The following is a 22,993-nucleotide window of genomic DNA, read 5'->3' as shown; positions in this document are numbered from 1 at the left end:
TAGTTGGATTCATTGCTGCGAGGTGACACAACAGAGGTTATTCATGTTGAATGGGAAATTTCTTGACTGGAGAGATGTCAGAAGTGAAGTCCATCAAGGGAGTATTTGGTCCCACTCTATTATCGAGTTCTGCTAATTCATAGTTTCCCAAACTTTTTGTTCCACATCACGCACCTCGCCCCTTCTATAAATTTGTTCCTTCTCATCGCCCCCCCCCCCACCAAACTCAAGAGCCAACCCATAGGATCCTATGCTAAACCCAAAGGTTCTACCAATTGATCAAGGTTTGGCGGGATTGTAAGCAAATTTGTGGATGACGTAAAGTTAATGAGAGTAGTTAAGAAGCTGAATGACAGACGGTTTTACTACAGACCAGGAGTCAGCAACCTAATTCAACTGGTGAGGTACTTGATGACTTTTTCGTTAATCAAATATTGACTTTGTTATATGGTGTGAGCTAGGGCCGTCTTAAAGCATGGGTCCCCACTGTCTGGGGGCTTCAAGACCATTAGGGGTTTCATGAAAAGAACATTTGGTATTACGATTTTGAGGAGTAAAAATATGAATGAGCCTATTTGATTTTTTTTCGCAGAAACACAATAATATCATCGCAGTCAGGATATATTGCTTCATAACTAATAACAAGCTATATCAAGCTATACAAGCTATTCTGCTTCATTTTACAGATGCATAAACTTGGTTCAGGGGTGGTCTTAGGGCAGTGTGACCGGTGCGATTGCACCGGGCGCCAAATGAGAAGAGGTGCCGAAACACGTTAAATAAACATTGCAAGAATAATATCTTTAAGATACGTATTTATAAAAAACTATAAAATATACATGAAAAATGACCGAGATGAGAATTTTTTTCTCAAAAAAAACAAAACAAAAAAAAACCGGTTTGAGTATATATAATATTACGGTTATTTTTCGAAAAGAAAATAATCGATGGGCAGTGCACCTATATACGTATAGTACATAGCGATTTTGGTCAGATAAAAATACATATTCTCTCTCTCGAGTTCTTTTTGTGTTTACCCCTGCAGTTGATTTTTGGGGGGTGGGGGTGGGTGGGTGAAGCAATTTCTTTCGCTGTTGTTGTGCAGTAAAAAATAAAAATGATGGAGGAATCGCCCTCGGTCACCCAATTTTTCTACTAACGAGAACAAGTGTTTTCCAGTGTTGTGGGGAGTATTATAGGAATTGAAGGTGTCTTCTCATGTGGGAAAGATTTTGAGCCAGAGGTCTTTTATGCCTCTTTTTTCCCGACTTGTATTACTTTTATTAAAAACGCAGAATCGAATCGCCAATACAGCACAGTATTTCTAAAAAAAAATTTAAGAAGACAAATGAATGAATTAAAACCTATGATTATCTGACCATTTTAAATAGGGATCCTGCACTTGGGCCCTTTTCCTACCTGTCACACGAGGGGAAATAAAAATGTGCTCACACAAGAAAACCCACGCACTTTAGCACTCCCGATCACTGGCGTGTCTCTCTACTCGTCAGACTTTCCTATTAGTTCAACCAGGGGCAGCTCGGTGGCACTGGGTGTGTTCTAGAAGGGTGTCAAATCCGAAGTGAAAGGGCAAAAAAAAATTTGGAAAAATTATTTGTGCCCGCTGTAGAAGGGGTGCCAAGTCTGAGTTAGACAGGGCGAAAAAAAGTTAGGGGGAAATGATTTTTGCTCCCTCTAGTAGGAGCGCCAAATTCGGCGTAAAAGGGTGAAAGAAAGTACAGAAAATTATTTCTGCTCGCTTTAGGAGGGTCGTTATATCCGAAGTGGAAACGCAAAAAAAAAAAAAAAAAAAATATTAAGAAAACTTATTTGTCCCCTCTCTAGGAATAGCGGTAAGTTCGAGATAAAAGGGCGAAAAAATTATTTCTGCCCGCTATAGGAAGAGCGCCAAATTCAAGGTAAAAGTCCAAAAGAAATTCAACATGATATGTTATAACATAACATAACGCTGTTCCTTTGAACGCATCAAAACGAAGTGATTTTTGCCATCGAATTTTGCCAACGAAGTGAATTTTGGGCATTTTGCCTGTTGTGGCGTTGTATTTGTATTTGTATTTGATTGAAACAAAAGTTTTTTTTAATTGGGGAGGTCGGGGGCCCGAATATAGGTCCCACTCGGGTAGAGATTTTGTCTCGATCTGCCCCTGAGTGCAACGTATGTGCGTGTGGAAAATTTTAACAAACCGTATATATACACAACTGAACATCTTTCCGGAGTTTCATTGATCTTATTCCAGATACCCGGTGAATAACGGTAAAGGCTCCTAGACAGTATCTCTGTCTAGGAGACCTTGGTAAGGTGTGGCCACAACGGGACTCTAAAAAGACATCTTTTCCTTTCAAGAATCTAAGGCCCCTTTCACACGGAGCGGATGCGGATGTGGACGCGGGTCCGGAAGAAGTTTTAACAATTGGAATATACTGCGCCTTTCAGACGAGCCGAAAAATCTCCGCACCTAGGAAATGTTCATGCGGGTCCGGACGTCGTCCGCATGTGTCAAAACCTAAAAGTGCGGGCTCCGCATCCGCTCAGTAGAAGTTTTGACAATAGGTTTATTCGGAGCTATTCACACGATGCGGATGCGGAGCGAATTCGTCCGCATCTTTGGCTACTTTTTGAAGGTGATTTTTCACGGAATTTTTTAAATTATTTGCCATAGATACCCTTAAAAACACCATATGATGGTCCCTGCTCATTAATATAATGTACCTACATACGTCTATCCCTCCGTTTCCTTCTGAGATGGAGATATAGCAACTTTAACTGCCTTTTGTCCATATTTCACAATTTTATATAATAAAACCTGCCAACAACGGCCACTGACGGGACCAAAACTATAAGCCGTTCTGTTCATTACGAATATTTAATTGACTACATACTTTAATAACTTTTAAATTTAATTTAAAAATTTCAATTTTTTTTCTTTTTAAATTTTTAAAATTATTTAAAAAATATAAATATCTGAAATATTATTTTAAATATTTATTATTTCTTTAAATTTTTAATCTTTTAATTTTTTTAAACTTTAAAAAAAATACTTTTATTAAACAACGTTATCCATGTACGGTGTTCACTCAGGGCCGGATCAAGACGTTTGAAGACCCTAGCACTTGAATATTTTTGGTGGTTCACCCGAAACCTACAGGTTTATTTTACTCGATATTCAGTCTATAAACTTAAAAAAATGAAATTTTATATTTCAGAAGTGAGACTAATCTAAGGATGGGATTTCACTCTAAAAGATTTATGAAAGTTATTTTATAAAACTTGAAAAATGTAACCAATAAACACATCTGTTACATTCGAGAGAACTTAACTGATCCGCCTATTGGTTGCATTTTTCAAGTTTTATAAACGAACTTTTATAGTGTAATCCTTTTTATAGTGTAAGTTAAACTACAAGTAATTACTGCTATGTTTACAAGTTAAATATAGCAGTAATCCCATTCTAGAAGAAGTTTTTCTGACTTCTTCGTCCCTTAATACCCAATCAAGAGGTGTGGGGGAGATGGGGACGATCACCACACCAAGAGTCTGATAATATGGTAGAATAAATCTGTCCCGTATTTTACGGGACAGTAATGACTGGCAAAATATGCCTCCTCTAACACATCACTTTGAATTCGCGCTTGGGGGAAGGGGGGTGCTGACTACTGTTTTTGCACCGGGCGCCACTAGGCCTAAGACCGGCCCTGACCTGGTTGATTTATTATGTGAAGTAAAACAAGTATAGATTAGCATCTAGTAGAAATACGTAATGTGTAGCAAAACTTTCCAATAACTAACATCTTTATGAATCTAGAACAAATAAAATAGGCCAGCCACGAAATTTTAGCAAATTTGGATGGCAGGTGTGCGTAAATATTCCTGTGCATGGCTTCGATACTGTTGCCTTTCGATTCTCATAATCTTGAGTTTTGTGGGTTTGTTTAGCTTGGTCAAAAACATCAGTGACTGCGAACCAAGACCGTAGAAGTGATGGATGCAGTGAGGTCCGGCCCCCGAAATGTTAAAAAAATGACTGATATATATATATATATATATATAGATTACAAATACAAATACAACGCCACAACAGGCAAAATGCCCAACGAGGTGGCTGAGAATAACATGCTTAAGTCAATTATTCTATCGGGTTGTATCACTTTTGCCCTCCCAAATGCCAATTGTCTCAATCTGAAATAAACTTTTGGCTACTGCCCTGTAGGGGACAAAGGGAGCAATCGCCCCCTTGACTTTCTCTATTGTAAGGATTTGATCAGAAAAAATGAGAAAATATATTGAAATTATCTCGAGAATCGTTCTTTTCGGAACTCCCGCCTCTTTGCACTTTTCAGTTTCCGACTTCCCTTTTTTTATGGTCAGGGCTTTTTAAAAGGATGTCATAGATTTGGTACCCCCCTCAAAGCGGGGAAAAAAGATTTTTTAAGTAGGAAGGTTCTTACGGAATAGGGTAATTTCAAGTCCTAATCGAAACTCTCTCAATTACAACTTGAAGTAAAGGTAAAATACTGTTTATTTCAATAACCGTGACAATAATTTGAGGTAATCCAAAAGTGGTGGGAATGGTAACCAAAGGCAAGAACAATCTCAATAGGAAATCTAAAATGAAAAAAAAAGTTATTAATTTCATTATTCAAAGGAAAAGAACTCATCCCGCTTTGCATTCCATAAGCGGCGATGTTTTTAACAGTTATGAGGGTGAATTTGTGTACTCTTTCGGTCGATGCCGATTCTGTTAACGCCACCTCGCTGCTGCTCCCCATGCGCAAAGAATCAACTCCGAAGATTCAAATAGTAGTCTGTCCGGGAGAATATTTACAATCTTCAGAAACCAGTTTGATAGTGATAGTTGCGTATCTCTGAAAAGTTGATGAATGAATACGAGTAAATCTAGTATCTCATAACATTTTTTCTTTTACGTTTTACTCACTTGTCCAAAGAATGTGTGTTTGAGGGGGAACAAATTTTATAATATAAAAATGCTTTCTACTTCCGGAATCGATTTCTAGCTCTTTGTACTCGGAAGTTCAGAAATATATGGTACTTTTAGTGAAGCTCGTGACAGTTCGCGGGTTTCTCGAAATGGGAGATAGCCATGACTCCTTATGTTTTGGACCGACGTTTTGCCTCATCGGCTAGAAAAGAACAGTTCATATCAGACTCCGTTGTAGATATGGTAAGTGAAACTGAAGCAAGCAGTGTTAGGGAAGACAGCATAGGTAGCAGAGAGGAAAGCTCCATAATCAGTTCGGTCGGAAAACCGAAGCACGCGGCACTTAAAAGGTAAATGTTTTGTATTACGTTAAATTACAGAAATGATCAAAGATATCTTTGGTCTGCTTATAAGGTGACAAGTAGTCTGATTGAATTACAAATAACATATATTTTCTAAGAATTTACAATAGCAGTTCTTTTTACTAGTGTGTGTGTTTGGGATGTAGGCTCTTTCATAAAATTGCCAAGATCATGTATTTAGTATGTCTGATATGCCTAGCAGGATGTTTCAATTGATACAGTATCCACCCATGTCCAATGCTTATTTTCACATTCTTTGTGAGAAATTATCCAGTGACATTGAGAATAGTTGTTTTTTCAAAAGGTATTCAAATTTGTGAACAAAAAATTTCAGCTGAAAGTTTATTGTAGATAATAAAGATACATAATTTTCATCTGAAAAGTACGCATCTCGATTGTGGAAATATGAGCTAACTAAATCTCTGATGAAAAAGAGCCTTATCATAATTTTAAAATGTTCCTTCATTCATTTTCTTACGAATGCTATATGTAGTATGAGAAGTTACTGAACATTGAAGATAAATTGTGTCAATTGAATATTATATTTTGGCACACTTGGTCATATAGTAAGGTTGTTTGTATTCTCCGTGATTTCACTAAATGTCATATCCCAAGACAAGACGAAGGTTTTAAATTTCATACAGCAGCTATTGTGAACGCGTCTACAATAAAAAGATGCTACAAATTAAAAAAAAATGGTTTTTTTTTTTTTTTTTTCAAATCACAAAGGATATTGATGGTTAAAGGTATTTAATAGTTAACACATCAATTTGGAATAATACAAATTAGTCAAAAAACAAAAATGTAATTTATTCCTAGGTAACACACTAGTTGTTTCACGCAAAATACCGAAAAGAATAAAAATTCTATGGTTGATTTTGAAATTTAAAGTAAAACAGGAAAGAATATCAACAAAAAGAGAGATATATTGAGTTAAGATAGTTTCACTCATTCACATAATGAATTTATTTAATAATATGATCTCTTATTGGTAATAAAAATTTCAATTTTTATACTCCATGTCAAAAAAAATAACAATTAGTAAAATTTGAGTCTCTTTCCTCTATTAAACCAAAGGAAATTCATTGTATAACATGGGAATGAAACTTCGTCAAGACATTTAAATTTTCTATTTTTGATTTTCATCACTTTTTATAAGCTAAAATAATAAAGTCTCTATGAAAAAATTTGAAAAATTCAAAAATTTCAATTACCCATATCTCGACGAGTTTTCATTCAAATGATACGATGTAAATTACGGGTATAATAGAAAGAGACACAAATTCTACTCATTGATATTTTCCACAATTATCATATCATGATGGTGAAAGTATCGCTATTCAACATCCCACTTTTTTCGCTGATATCCTTTCACATTTTATGATAATTTTATTATCAACCATACAATTTTTATTTTTTAAAGACACCGTTCAAGAAGCATACCGTATGCTTCGAATTGAATTTACTCTAGATAATTACTTTATAAGGTATTTTGATAAAGAAAATTTTCAAACTTGAATTTCGAAAAAGAACTTATAAGTATTTAAATTCGTAATTTCAAAATTCGAAACCTTCATTTTGTTACGATGTTATGAAAAATTTGATCCTTATAAGTGGATAAATATTGCAGTCACAAGTATAAAGACAGAAAAGAAAAACTATTATTTTTCGATGGAACGCAACAGCAATCATTTCTGGATATCAAGTAACTGCGCAGCAGATTCAGGAAAGTTCCTATAACTCCAAGCTTTTCCGCTCCGATCGATAATATACCGAAGCCAATTTCTTTTTATACACTTTTTATTTTTCCCTCCGCACGCAACATACTTTTATCTTTTTGTTTTCTCACGTTTTCTCTTTCCCCATGTCTAGGCAGCACGTGTTTATTCGCGAAACAAATCACATTACGGCATTGCGTGAAGGCTGTAGAAAGTTTACCAAATGCTATAGATAGGCTATACGGATAGCACGAATCTCAGAAATGGTGTAAGATAACAGATTTAATAAAATTTTAAAGGTTTTATTCGTTTTTAATATGAGACGTCATCATAAAAGTTGAAATACTGTATTTATTTTTGAGATGAGTACGTGGAGAGGAATGGAAATAACGAAGTTACGATTCGAAAAGTGATGCCCATGGGTGGAGATACGGGGGGGGGGGGAGAGGCGTACATACAAAGATGTGTACGAGTGACCTATATATACAGGGTGCATAAGTAACAGGGCACATGGCATTTTACTGGCGAACCGTTGATCCTAGAGGTATATTCCAAAGAGAAAAAATTTCCAAATAACGTGTAGCACTCAAATATGTCATTCGTTTCAAGGGGTCGTGTAGTTATTAAAATAAAAAAATTAACTTTTTATACCGTCTTCGTGTGCCCAAAAACTCAATTAGAATGTCGTTGTCCTGTCTCTCTTGATGACAACTAAAATTATCCCACGTTTCTGAGTGCAATATTCACTGAGATATTCGAATTCAAAAAACGGAGGAAAGTTGGGAAATAACAACATTGAATGCGAAGAAACGTGGGATGATTTTAGTTTTCATCAAGAGAGACAGGGCAACAACATTCTAATTGGATTTTTGGGCACACGGGGACGGTATAAAAAGTTAATTCTTTATTTTAATAACTATACAACCTCTTGCAACATGAATAACATATCTGAGTACTACATGTTATTCGGATAATTTTTAAAATTGAAAGTATGCCTCTAGGATCAACGGTTCGCCAGTAAAATGCCACGCGCTCTATCACTTACGTACCCTGTATGTATGTAACACGGCATAGTACCGCCACCATCGTTATCTCAGATATCACATGAGATATCACGGTGATAGTGCCTCCCAGACCTTGAAGTCTATACTCACCTATGGTGATGCCGACTTCTACTAAGCCAGTGGTTCTTAACCTTTTGTGTTACACGGACCCTCCATGCTTATAAGGTGAAGCCGCGGAAACCACTGCAGAAAAATATTCAGCATATAATGATGTAAAAGCAATAAATCAATTGTGAAAAAACCCAAGCTCACAGTCTTCCTGAAACATTCTCCCTGGACCCCTGGTTAAGAACCCCTGATCAAAACTGAGCACGATCAATCGCCTTTGTGGAAAATTTATCACCCCGTTAAACCCCCTTTCAGTAGTGAGTTGTACAAGAAGTATGTGAGTACCTACAGTATGAGTGCGTATCTAATGTTGTGTGTGAGTGGATGTGTACCTTTCGATTAATGCGTGAAGTTTAATGATTGAATATTTGTATTTTTTTACGGTATGTGGTGATTTTTTAATTTGGAGATTGGCTCACATTCGCAGCTTGAAGTTGGTAAACCAATTTTAGTTTAACTTCTGCCGATTTTCAGTTGTGTGATCCTCGCGAAGATCAACGCTCGAACTCCACTGCTGCCACAGTGGTGGTTGGCTGAATTATTGACCATTTTTGTCGCACCATGGTTATTTTTTGCACAGGAGGGCTAATCAGATCGGGATCTACAGTTTATTGCCACATCCGAATGGCAGGGTTCTATATTATGTTTCGACGAGGGGTTGGTGCACTAACATCTCGTAGGGGAACTGTCTGTGTGGTCATATTATCTCCGTTTCTGTTGTGACTCCACGTCAGGAAAGATTCTGACATGGACGAATCAGGTATCGAAATCACGACAGCTCTGAACATCCTTTGGTACTGTATGTGAGTATGTTATCGATCTGGGGGATACTGCCAATATTGTGGCTTCATTTGGAAGGGGTTTGACCAGGGATTCTTAATTTTTTGTGTTCCAATGAAAATTTGTACCAGTAAGTCCACGGACCCTGGGCGGAGATACGGGGGGGGGCGTAGGGGGAATTGCCCTCCCCCCAGCGTCAAAGGTGGAGTCGACTGATCTAATGTATATATGTATATATGAATTGACATCATCATCATCGTGCTCCCCCAGACTTCCAAGTCTATCTCCGCCTATGCCACGGACCCCCTGCTCCAATAAAATGAAGAAAAATGAAGCACACAGACCCATTTACAAAATAATATTCCGTGCATAGCAATACAAAAACAATGAGTTAAATTATAAACTTATAAACTTATTATTAAGACCTTTTAAGGAAGGCAAGGTCGTGTCTCTAAAGTGGTGTGGATGGTAACATGCTTGTGTCCGGTTTGCAAGGGGGCTGCAAGGGGGCTGCAAGGGGGCCTGGGTTTGAGTCCCGGCGGAGACCAGATGAATTTTCTTTCCGAGTTCATCTCGGCATAATATATCCAGAAAATATCTATTTCTTCAATGAGTTAATTGTTTTCTCATCAGAACTCACAGACCCCCCCCCCCCGAAGTCTTTCCAAGGACCCCTGGTTAAGAATCACAGATTTTGACTCAGTAACTGACCTTTTTGCTCCCTCAACATGAATATGAGTTTACTTTTTGAATAAAAAGAATTACAAGTAACGGGGGAAAAAGAACTAGTGCTTCAGAGGTTGCAAAATTGAAGGATGAATTTGAACAGCAAAAAAAATAATATATTTTCCTACACAACAACAACAAAAAGGAACTATGACAAGCAACAACAAAAAGGAACTATGACAAGCAACAACAAAAAGGAACTATGACAAACAACAACAACAACTAACGGGAAGTGGGGGGGGGTGCACCCCTGACAAAAGTTCTAGTTACGGCCAGCGCCATAATAGAATCATCAGACTTTTTCCCGTTATCACGATCTCATTCACTTCAGTGTTAATATCGCCTAGGAAAATAAAATTGCTGGTCATTGATTAAATTCTCTATCGGATGATGAACAAGCGAATTGGAGTGCATTGAGGGATTAGAAAACGAAATTCACAAGTATTTCTCTCCCGAAATCCCACACCTAAAATTCATTCAAGATCCCAAAAGGAAGTACAAGATAGAGCTAGATAATAAGCAAGATGCTTATTAGATATTTCGGGGAACTTTCTATCAATGGAAAAATGCATTTTGAAAGCTGCAAGTGATAATTTCGGAAAAACTATAAATATTTAAAGAAAAAATAATAATTTGTGTTTCATTTAACCAGGCATTTCCATTTTTTTATACTCGTGGCATCCTTTGGAAGGAGATCAGTATTTTAAATTATTCCCCGAAACTTCTCTCCGATCTCGAAGCATTGTGCCGACACACTAAACTAAAGTACACATTGCATGAGCACTCAGCCCTGTTACTAGTTTTGTCAAAAGTCGAAAATTTTTCCTACTACGTAGATTCTTCGTCAAATACAACTAGAAACCAGATCTAAATAATCAGAATTTATATTAGCCATTATTATCATGAAAATACATATTATGTCAATAATTATGGAAATTTGGTAAAAATCATGTGAAGGGGAATTGTTTAGCAAGTTGTCTTCCATATCCAATGACTTCAGCTGAAGTTGATTAAACCGCTGAAATCCAGTGGAATGTTTACGTTTTGTATGCCTCAGTTGCAATTTTTTCCAGGATCGAGATGCAGAAAAGTTCAAAATTATGACAGCGCTTATTTCTTCTGCGTAGGTTAGCACGAATTCCAAAACAGCATTCACCATGTCTATAATGATTCTGTTTCTAGATTTTTTATCAATAAAATTTAACTGACAAAATTTTTACCTTCTGCGTAGGACGAAAGAAGAAAAGACTTTGACGTTACAAACTATACATGTGAAAGAACCATCACATTTCTAACTCTAGATTTTATTCAATATCGCATTCATAATTTAATAAAAATACGGGGGGTACACTCTTTTTTAAAAAGAATTTACGTAGGTATGTGAAAACGATCCACGTCACATTGGAAACCGACTAGACTAAAAATACACTAGAAAATTTCGAAAATGACCAGACTTCCCACTAGCAATTAAATGGCTATTTTTTCTAATTACATGGCCCTGCAAAAATTATTTGATTGCAAGACAATCAAATCTACACAATCGAAATCAGACATACCAACGAAATTGGCAACACCGCCTGTTACTATTCCCAATATAATTGTATCATCGAGATATCTATTAGCACCAGGGCCGCAACTAGGGGGGAGCAGACGGGTCTGGTGCCCTGGCGCCGGACCAGTAGGGGCGCCGATTTAACCCTTAAACTGCTTCTTCTACATGGTAAGGGGTGAGCGCCAAAATGCCGGTTTGCCCCGGTTGACAAAGTATCTAGTTGCGGCCCTGATTAGCACCCTACCGTGCCGCGGCATACCGTTTGAAAACCGCTACTATAGAATGTGGTCATTTTTGTGTGTTATCAATTTTTATTTTCTTTTAATAATAATTAATTTTGTGAAGAATGACTTTTCTAGTTAATCAGTATGTTAAGTAATATGTGTCTAATAACAATAGCTACCACGATTTTTTTGCATACAATCCGAGGATTATACGTTTTAAACATATGAAATTTTTAGTGTGGATTTAGAACGCTGTGTATTATCTGCAGCTTTTTTGAGAAGTTAGAATAAAAATAAATATTTTTGAAATAATACATAAAAAATCATTGTTTGAAAAATAACCGATGGTTTACGAAGGCAAGAAGAAGGATCGACATTTTTTGTAATTATTTAACCCTATTTTACACATATTAAATGTTAATGAACGTAATTAGATGTTTTATGAATATATAAAAAAAATATACATACACTTTTCTGTGTCGAGTCTACCACTGATATCGCCCACATAGTTCATTTTTTTTTCACTCTAGGGTGTCGTTCGGGAGCTCTAAAGGTTCTATGGTTGAAACTGTGATTTTTGATACTGACGTTGTCTCTTCTTACAAGCCCATTCCACATGCTGTACCAAGGTGAGATTTTGTTATACATTTTTATATGCTAGGGAAAAGGGGGGTGGATAAGAGTACGCATTAGTGAATTTTTGACTATTAAAACGAAACTAAAAGAGTAACTAAGAACTAAAGGAAGAGATAGTCTCAAAAATTTTATAAAACATGGTTTATTAAATTTGAAATAAAGGTATGAAAAAAAAATGGAAGTGGTAACTTCATAAACAATTAATGAGTTACAAATTTAAAATAAAAAAATTTCGTGTGCGTTCTCTTTTCCGTCTTGTTGGGTAAGAGGACAGGCGGCCAAGAGTGATGAATGCCCTCGTAACTAGAACACTCCTCATGCTTTCACTCCTTGCATATTCCACTCTGAATCCAATCTTGACCACAGGCTGGGCAGATGGACTTATCATTGCATGTCGAACTTGTTGAGAAAATTCGGTTTTTCGATGGAGTTTTGAGAGACTTTTTTCTGTGATTTAAGGGTTTTTTTATGCGCATAATTACCCTTTCTCTAGTATTCATGGACTCGAACGACCATTGTTTAATTCACTTCCAGATTTCACTTCATTTTAACAGAAAAAACTCGCAGCATAGTTATATGCGTGCTCTTGGTCAGCCGTGTATTGCTTTTCTAAATTGCACATAAATAGCAACACCCTTTGGTACACTTAAATTTTAATGCCACCATATCATTCGGTTGAGAATGTTCTTTTTGTTATATAAAACTCAATAGCTTTAATCAATCTACAATATACAGTAATATTAAGATTCCTTCGTTCAACAATTACTATACAAAATTACATACCTAATAAATTGGAGACATCAAGGATATTATAAATAATGGCGGTTTCTTAAGACACTGCAAAACACACATGTTAACTCGGTCTTATTCGTTTACACTTGCCCTGATGTCAACAGCAAAAAAATTACGTGTTTACAAATTACATACTCTTAACCACCTTTCCCCTATATCTAGGGGGATTTCTTAACCACTTTACGATCAAGGACATAATATTGTGTCCAAACGCCAGTGGAATAAATTTAAACAGGTTACCCTGTTTTCTTTTCTTTCTCTCCCCATCACTGCGAAACTTTGTTGCAGCTTTGTAATGCATTATGCATCCTTATACTTTATACATGTGCACAAGAGTGAAAGAGAACAGGTAGGGTAGGGTGAAAAGATAAACCCTACTTCGTACTTACTCTCTTATCTGTAATCTGTAAGTATTACAGATAAGAGAGAGAGTATAGTATCTATTATACTGTTTTTTTTTTCTCATTTTTCTATTTTTCCCCTTCCTTTTTCTAAAATGAGGTTAGGACAAGGTTACCATATTTATTGCCGATTCGTCAAACGGAGATATCATCCGAATTTCTTGCCAATCGCTTGAAAGCGAAACGGTTAATTACCTTAGCCGTATTTCACTGGCGAACCTAGTGGCATATTTCGATTGGAAAAAGTATCCAAATAACGTGTAGAACTCAGATACGTCATTCATGTTGCAAGGGGTTGTATAGTTATTAAAGTGAAAAAAAAAAACTTTTCATACGTGCACTCTCTCAAAAACCCAATTAGAAAGTTGTTGCCCTATCTCTCTCTTGAGGCCAACAGAAAAACTTCCACGTTTGTAAATGCAATATTCGCAGAGATATTTGAACTAAAAAATCGGAGAAGAGTTGGGAAAAAACAGCATAAACTAACAGACAACGCTTATTTCCCTGATTTATACTGTTTTTTCTCCAACTTTACTCAGATTTTTGAATTCGGATATTTCTGCAAATATTTCATTTAAAAATGTAGAAATTTTTTTTGTTGACCTCAAGAGAGACAGGGCAACAACTTTCTTATTGGGTTTTTGAGGACAGTGTTTCCGTATAAAAAGTTAATATTTATATTTTAATAATTATACAATTCCTTGTGCAACATGAATGACGTATCTGAGTTCTGCAAGTGAGTTGGATAATTTCTCTAATTGGAAGTAGGTCTTTAGGATAAACGGTTTGCCAGTAAAATGCGGCAAGGGGGAATTAAGTAATCAGTAATTAAGTAATTAGTTTTTTTCTCCTTTGATTTCTATTACGATTTTTTTTTGATTATATAATATAAATTATATATATTTTGATTTGATTATATTATTATATATGTAGAACTCCGTTCTACACTTCACATCGAGACATTTATATCATAAAAGAGACGTAGCTTCTCTTTGTGGAACCCTCATCTTTTAGAAGTTTAGATGAATCCCTTGACAGCGACGCGCGAGTCCAGTTCGGGCAACTGAAAAATTTTATATTTGTGATTTGACGATTACATTTGTGGCAAGAAAAAGTGTTTTTCTCTGTTTTCCATGAAGCCCGAATTGAGTTCGCCTATCTTTTTATTAATATAATGCACAACAACAAAGGAAAAATATTTCCATTTTTGATGCATTTTTCTGCAATAAATTGCACTGTCGAAGAGTTAACCTTGAATTGCTATGCATTGACAGGACAACCTATTTTATATCGGTAGCTTACTTTCATCAAACTAACCCTCAAATGCTCAAGTTCTTATTTCATGTTGATTATTCTATTAATTTAAGGGTTAAAAGAAAAACGTATAATAATTTTGTTTGTAATATTAAAATACATAAATGTGTAAGTTTTATACAATATACATTTATATTTCTTGTTCCTATTACTTTTTTTTACGAAAATATACGCAAAATTTATACATGTAGTATTAGCAATACAAGTTTAAAACTATGCATTTAAGGGTTAATGCATGGTATTCACACACACACACACACACATTTAGTGCTAAAATATTTTTTCCAAATGAGTTGAAAAAATTGGGCATAATGGTTTTTGCAATTACGCCAATTAACGTAGATAAAATCTAAACTATTAAACGCGCAACAAAGCGCTTTCACATAAATTACTTATGTTTAATTATCATTGCATTAATAAAATAGACGCGTCTAACATTGTTGATTTTTATACTTCTATTTTTTTTTCTTCTGCTGATAACGACTTTCATGACATTCGTTTATTATGACATTCGCCATCCCACCATATTACTGAGAAAAAAACTAGCGATCACAGTTTGATACTAATCAAGATGATACTGCAAAAGAGGTTCCAAACTCCAATCATTTCTGATGATAAGCTTGATGATAGAAGTTTTACAAAGTGCTTGTATAGTAACGTTAATTCATTCACGAGAATTTTGCCTTTTTTTATGACTTCATATCAATATGTTCTGGATTTCAAACTATGTTTAAACTTTCGTGTATGTGTTCACAAGATGACACACGAATAGTTAAAAGTTGTATGTTGTACCTCACTGGTTCCCAAAGTGTGGGTCACGACTCCCTGGGGGGTCGCGTACTTCAAAATAAGTTATTTAGTTTTATTTTTTGCAACGTAAATAAAAACATGTCGAAACAAAAAGAATGCCTTTACTCAGCTGAGCTACTTACCATGTATCATATAGTGTGTAATTGGTATTTTGAAATTTCAATGAAACAGTTCCGCCAACTGAATATTGAAAAATAATTTGATTTCATTCATGATTTATACACAAATTAAGACTGAGAGGAAACAGGAGTCTCGAAAAGGGTTTTTTGGTGTACATGGTAGTATAAAAAAAATCAGGAATGTCCCGGAACATATGGTGACCTTATGAAGGGGGTCATTGATAAATTTGATAAATCTTTTGTCCAAAGGGGGTCACGCTTCAAAAAATTCGGGAACCACTGCTGTACTTAATTCTATCGACCCTTTCTTTGAAATATGCCTTAACTTTACACTAAATCGTACATCATTTGCTTCGTACACCGTACGTTACATATACGTATTTCTCCATTGACATATTGACATTTAGGTTTATGAATTTACTGTTTACTGTAACCCTTTCAGACCTCGTACGCACAAACGTGCGAGTTGCTCTTCTTACAGTAGATATAATTTTGTTCACCTCAGGGAGTTCATCTCTGACTTCAACGAGAAAACACCCACAAACTTTGAAGCCAGGGCTTCAAAAACAATATATACAGAGAGAAAAAACAATTCTTCCCATGCAACGCCATGGCTTAGATACATTATGAGCGGGAATTCTATGAAAATTCGAATAGACCAATCGGGTAGCTCCATTTCGAAAGCATCCAATCAGGACGCTGCATTAGTCTTACACCCAGGCTTCAGCTTCACTCTGACCACGGCGGTTGAAGTGAACAGACGTACTTTTTTTCCACTGAGCATCAAGAGTTAAGATTTAGTATCCAATCCAAGTGGGAACCTCTGTCAGCGTGATAAATGGTTAAATATTTTTTTCCCATTTTTCCACCCATTATGTGCCGAAATGCATTAGGAGTTTGTGTATTCTTCGTGTATCTGCCTTATTCGTTGGTGGCTTCTTAACAGTTACTTTTCGCTTTTCACCATGAACAAATTATTTAAGACTGATAAGCAAGATATTTGATATTAAATATACACAAAAAGTTTTATTCGTTGTGAATCATCAAAATGAAATACTAAAAAAATGGAAAACTATGGATATGGAAAAAACTAAGTCCTACTGTAGAATATGAATTCTATCTATCTGGAGTTGAAGATAAGAAATAGTAACCATGACACGTAAATATTAACATCCAACAGATGTATTTGGATGATAGCATTTATTTCTTACGTTTTAATTTTAATTTTCAAATATTCTCATTTTTTTTTTTCCCAGCGTAAAAAGAATCAGTTGTTACCGTCTGTCTCTGATTTGGCAAGACGCGTAATTTTCACGTTATTACGTCACGTTTGGCATCTGATCCGAGACAGATATTATTAGAATGAAAGAAAAACAATTATACAAACCAGACTCGCACCAGTCCTCTTTATCCATCAAGTAACGGTGTTTGTTTATTTCGACGTTGGTAAGCGTACTAATGGTACGAATAGCTGAAATCGCATTTTCAAGAAAAGAGTGTGCAAAAGAAGCCTCCTACTCGTCTGAACCTGGTTCGCTAAACGCTATGCTATTCTTTACAAATCACATCGAAAATGGTTTGACTGTTTTGGGGCAGAGAAGGATGATTGCGTTTGTGACTCTGGTAAATAGACTGTGACACTACATCAACAACTACAAATACAGACGATGAAATTTTCATTTTTTATTGTCATAGACTCATTAAATCTTGTTTTTGATCAATTCGAATTAGTTTGCTTCATTTTGAATCCCCATTCTATATTACAACCAAAAAACGATTTTTTAATGTTTTTTTCTCAGACATAACATTTATTTTTAAATACAATACACTTGTCAATGCAACGACAAGAATATAAATTTTATAGAATTACAGAGATTTCATGTTTCTATCATGTTTTAAATTGGAATAATTGAAAAAATAAAAATGTATATTCCATATTACCCACACTCCCTATATAACATATTTTGACTACTACATTGCGCTTTAAAAACTTCATTCGAAAGAAAACTATCAACGATGAACTAGCCTACTGCATAACCTATTTACATTATATTACCCTCAGAATGGAGTATCAAACGATGAATAAGTTGATAAATGATACAGGAACTTGAGTATAAAGGTGTTGTGTAGGTAGATTCAGAAGAAATAAATTGCTACTTGTTCATCGATTTAGTCATGGATAAATTTAGAACCGTGTATTTACATTTACATAAATAGCGTGGGCCTAAACCTAAAATAACACCATAATTTCCTTCCTATGTTCTTATACAGTAGGAGCCGCTTATTGGAATCCCGTTGTCATTTGGGTATTGTTATCACTTATGCAAAGTACGGAACGGACCAAAATCGTAACATAGAAAAAATTCGTTTATAGTTAACAGAATCTGGGTTTATTATTATCAATTTTTTTCCGTCGAAAGATTTTTTTTGGGCATTTCGAAGCTGAGTTGAGAGACTTATTTCCATCCCGAAAGTTATCATTATCAACTTGCAAGACTATGTAGAAGATTAGAAAGTGTACCCCCTTCCTTTGTTTACAAACATTTCCGTGATCATACTGAGAAATTGAATTTTCTGGATGTTATGCCGAAACTGATATTTGGAAAGAAAAATGATTTGTTTCCTCTAGGAAGAGGGGACCCGGGTTCGATTCCCGGAGGGAATCACTTTTCTTTCCAAGTATCAGTTTCGACATAATATCCAGAAAATTCAATTTCTCAGTATATTTCAGGCCGAAAAAATACCATCTCTTCATTTCCGTGATCAGTTTACAATCCAACGGTAGTAGTAAAGCTTCCTAGATAAGCAGTTGTATTTGTAACAGTAGTAGAAGGCTTAAGGCTTTGGTAGTAGCCGCCATGATCCATATATGTAGGCCTATAGAGCTTCTTTCGCAATGGACTTCCTATTGTGGACGCAAATGCAGGGTTAAGAAGAATCCCCTTTCTCCAGTTCTTGGACAATTCTTTCAGTTGACAGTTACAGATTCACAGTTACTTGGCCGAAAGACTTTTTCAAAGGGTCTATGGAACGTACCGTAAATTAAAAACATTATCTCAATTCGTAATACGTACAGGCAGTTCCATTCTAACTCCTCACAATGGCTAAATAATAATACCGTTGACGTTCGTTATAACGACTCCCATTGTTACACGGAAAACGGCTTTTATATTGGGAGGTCATTATATCGAAAGTTGGAAAAAAATAAGTTTTTCAAGAGAACTCCACATTTGAACAGAATAAAAAATTATATTATTTATTTTGAAATAATTTAAGCAGTTGCAATGAAAATGTATCAGGTTAGAATATAATAAAATAAAATTGCAAAATTAATTGTGTGCAACGCTTATGTGCGAAATTCTCCAATATCCAACGACAAGTCAAACACAATTTCGGCAAACTAAAAACTTTAGATAATTTCTTTTGCAATTTTGTTAATTTCGTTTGCAAAAAAAAAAAAAAAGAGGTGGGGCAGAGCTGAGTTTGGACGTTGTATTCCATTTAATGGTCATATAGGTAATTATATTGGATCAAAAATAACATGGGATGAATATGGAAACATTTGGTACCTATCGTACCGGTCGTTATAATACCTCGTTTTAAAGAGAGTCGACTGTATAAAAAAAAAAGGGGTTGGTTTTTTTTAGCTTGAAGGAAAAATATCCCGTTTTAGAACAATACGAGAAAAAAAAACGGCAAGAAGATTGAAAATTTTGCAACCAGTTATGTGAGGAAAAAACGGAGTTAACCTGTTCGACCAAACCAGACTTATGATCATCGACTCACTTCCAGATTTGTTTTGGATATAGTCATCAATATCCTATTTTTATCAGAGAGAGTCCCGATGTGATCATACTAAGCGGCGTGCACTGCAGATTTGGAAGCAACAGGAGTTTGACTAAAATGAAACGGAAAACGGAAACTTTATAAAATGGTTACAAAACTTTTTTTCGTTTCTTCTAAAATTTGAGTCGTGTCTATTTAACCCGTAAATGCATTGCTTTGCATATGTGCAAAGGGTTCTTTAAACGTTCATTACTGCATTCAGTTCGAAGATAAAAACTTAGAATTGCCTTTGCACCTAATGCGATGTCATCTTCTTTCTATTTTATATTTTGAATTTGCTGATAGACGTCGCAATTAAAAAAAACGACAGTATCTCTGTATTTGTTGCAGAGCATGTGGCATGTGTGGTTGCGATTTTGATAATTTGTTAAAATGTTTTTTTTGCATTTTTTTTTTTTTTTTTACCTTGAAGTTTGCCACCCGAATTTTTTTCTTACTATAGTTTGAATCACAGAAAAGGTAGTTATATATTTTGGAAAGTAATATTAGTTCAATAATTAGTTTTATATGTGATTTTTGATTCTCTGCGCGTCCTCTTTGAGGCCCTGTATTAGCAGTACAATTCGGCTTCTTATACGTGTCAGTAACTATGAAAAGAATTGCGAAAAAAACATGCATTTAACCCCTTAACTGTGGAATATGTTTCGGTAAAACGCATGAAAAATGGAAGTCTTTTTCCCTGTTTTAGTTTCGTGTATTATATGAATTTCGTATGTATATCAACTATTATTATATCAATTATTCGTATTGCATATCAATAAAAAAGATAACAAACTCAAAAAATTCACCTTTAAGGCGAAAAGAAGAACCAATTTTACTCGTCAAAAAAAAAAATAATAATCGTGTAATCAGAAATATTGCACTTATAAGTTGCCCGAGCCCAGTTCGGGCGACATAGACAAGAGGTTGTTCTCAAACTTTTTCCACCCACGGCACCCCTGACGAAGGTTGAAGCCGTACCAGGGCACCACGGTGCACAGTTTGAGAGCCCCTGGGTTAAGGGTTAAATCCCGAATTTTTCCTTTGAACATTAAAAATCACATTTATTCAGCTTTTTTCAGGATAGATTCAATTGGGATCATCGACATCATCAATTTATTATGGAATAACTATTTTCCCTCGGAACATTTGATGATTATGTGTTCGATCTCAACGAGCGATAATATTCGTTCAAAGTTATTAGGATATTAGGTTAGAGCAAAAAGGACTGTATTAAATTTTACATCTTTTCATCATCGTGTGTTTCATCGTGCTATCGTTATTCATTAAGCGACCCACGCTTGTTTCGCATTTTGCTCGACTGGTGACGCTGCTGCCTTCGCCACTTATAAGACGTTCAATCCAGCAAAAGATGAGGAGACGAGTGCGAATAGAAAGTAAGTGAAGTGCTGCTTGGAGTAGGAAGCATTATTTTGATGATGATGATGCTGGAGATGCTCTTGAAAAAAGATGAGATGCCTCTTCACTGTTGGTGCTATTCACGAACTAACGTAACACGTAGCGGTTGACGAAGTGTGAGTGTGGGATTTGATACTTGCGCAATACATTACACGAGTCATGTTTGAAAATTATAGCCGGTAAAACATGCTCCCACAAATACAGAAATGGAAGTTGCTGGAGTATTCATAACAAAATCGGTACCATAACGATGGTTTTCAACGAAGACGACATGTCACCACCAGAAGTGTGAGTTTGTCAATTTATCTTAATCTATGTTTTAATTTTTTCTCTTATTTTCTCCTAGGAAATAACTTTTAACTCAAACATGTGGCTTTTATTGTATAATGGCTTTTATTAAAATATACATACTATAGCAATAAGAGAAAATTGGAAGACTGAAACCTAATAAAATTAAAATTACTAGTGTAAAAGAACTCATTTTTCATACTTCAATTTGCTTAAAAAAAATCAGAAATCGAAAAACGGTTGTAAAAATTATTGTTACCTCGATATTTGAAAACCCTGGCGAGCTTTCCAATTTAACCTACAGTGAAAGTGTAATAAAAATAATTTGTGTCTCAAGTACGTACTTAACACTATTTTTCCCATATTTGACAGCTGATTTCACCAATTTCTTATTTGTTTATAGAAAACCAATATGATATCAATAAACCGATATTAATTCATCAAACCCCTCTTTTTTCATAAACATACCCTTATCTAAATATTTAATTTTAAAGTTATGAATTGAGTATTAAAAGTGAGCGTAGTTTATACAAGTTTTCCTATGGTTTCATGTCATTAAAAGGAAGACGGGCTTAACTTTTGGCACAATTATCAACCCATGGATGAATAAACTAGAATTTCAGCAACTTGACATGGAAGTTTAAATTGTAGGTTCTTAAAAGCAGTTAATTCTTCTATCAATGAATAACCATTTTCATATAAATAAATAACCATTATGTAAATAGGTTTTTGTTAATGAAGTTGTGAGTTTTCATTCATTTATAGAATTTGTCGAGTCGGGAACTTGTTTTAAGAATTTGAAAAGAAGATTAATTTAAACATATGAGATGCTTTGTAATGGTTAGATCACGGCTTAAATCATATATATGTAATATATATTATTTTTGCTCTAAAAATTTGCTGGAAAATTAATTTCCTATATCAAATTCCATGAAGATGAAATTCGATGAAACTTAAATGTATTCAATGAAATTCTTTCTAAATCACTTGACACAAAGGAATTTTGATTAAATAGCAAATCTTAATGTTCTGAGTGTTCATTTAAGAACCATTTGATACCGGAACTCATTTCAGATGACTTATGTATTAAAAAATCTTCAATGATTCGCTGGCAGGTGTCAAATCCAGACCAGATCTAATGTTTTTTATCTCTGTTTCAGTTTGAAATTATATTCTCCCAACGCGAACACTATATTGATGTATTTTTTTCATGCATAAAAGTTTTATTTACAAAGAGCAGTGCTTCCCAAATAGTGTGCCGTGACAACCTAGGTTGCTGTGAGATTAGTTGAGAGTTCCATGAGTGATATGAATATTTGGAGAATAAAATTATATTGAGTATATATTTTAACAGGACGATGATTCCCAACAAGCGCATCACGGTACTTCTGGGTGCCGTAGATGTATCTTTAAATAGAGTAGGTGTGTGTATGTGTGCAAGAGATATTTAAAATTCTAATCTGATTTCACAGAATGCTGCTAACGTAAATAGTTCGGGATTCCCTGATGTTGAGCCTACCATTTACATCTGACATTTTACTTGATGAAACTTTTGAAATGGTACGGGTTTCACGCATTCAAAAAAATATGTTCAATTTGCAGTTTATACAGTCTGAAATGTTTGGAGAAACAATTCGACGTCAATGGTTCCTATTTGAGCAGTTTTTAATATCTGGAAGATGTAAGGAATTAAATGTATTTGAAGACCATTGTCTTACTACAATTATCAGGTTGATAATTTCCGTTATGGCTTTGAGGTAAAGGTCCGAAATATTTGTATCTTGCAAAAAATTAAATGGGTAGTTTTTTTTATCCGATTTGAATTATTCTTTAGCAGTAGCACCCACTTTCTTGAATTGGCCGATAAAAAGTAACGAAAGATTTTCGCATATTTTGC

At 35.1% G+C, this 22,993-nt stretch overlaps 1 protein-coding gene across 1 annotated transcript in view; it reads left to right on the top strand.

Moving 5' to 3' along the window:
* Positions 1-4,796: 4,796 nt before the first annotated feature.
* The window catches only part of LOC149080637 (uncharacterized), a 28,088-nt gene continuing 9,891 nt past the window's right edge, over positions 4,797-22,993 (top strand). Inside the window, exons 1-2 of the mRNA XM_089239802.1 lie at positions 4,797-5,308; positions 12,023-12,121. Of these exons, the coding sequence (XP_089095928.1) occupies positions 5,121-5,308; positions 12,023-12,121 (287 nt within the window). The 5' untranslated portion in view covers positions 4,797-5,120. The remainder of the gene's footprint in view (positions 5,309-12,022; positions 12,122-22,993) is intronic.

This window comes from Pholcus phalangioides, unplaced genomic scaffold, assembly GCF_987345545.1.
Source record: "Pholcus phalangioides strain wild (caught in Gottingen) unplaced genomic scaffold, Ppha-v1.0 ptg000011l_1, whole genome shotgun sequence".
Lineage (NCBI taxonomy): Eukaryota > Metazoa > Arthropoda > Arachnida > Araneae > Pholcidae > Pholcus > Pholcus phalangioides.
The sequence above is the reverse complement of the archived record's forward strand: the minus strand, read 5'-3'. Positions and strand labels throughout refer to the sequence as shown.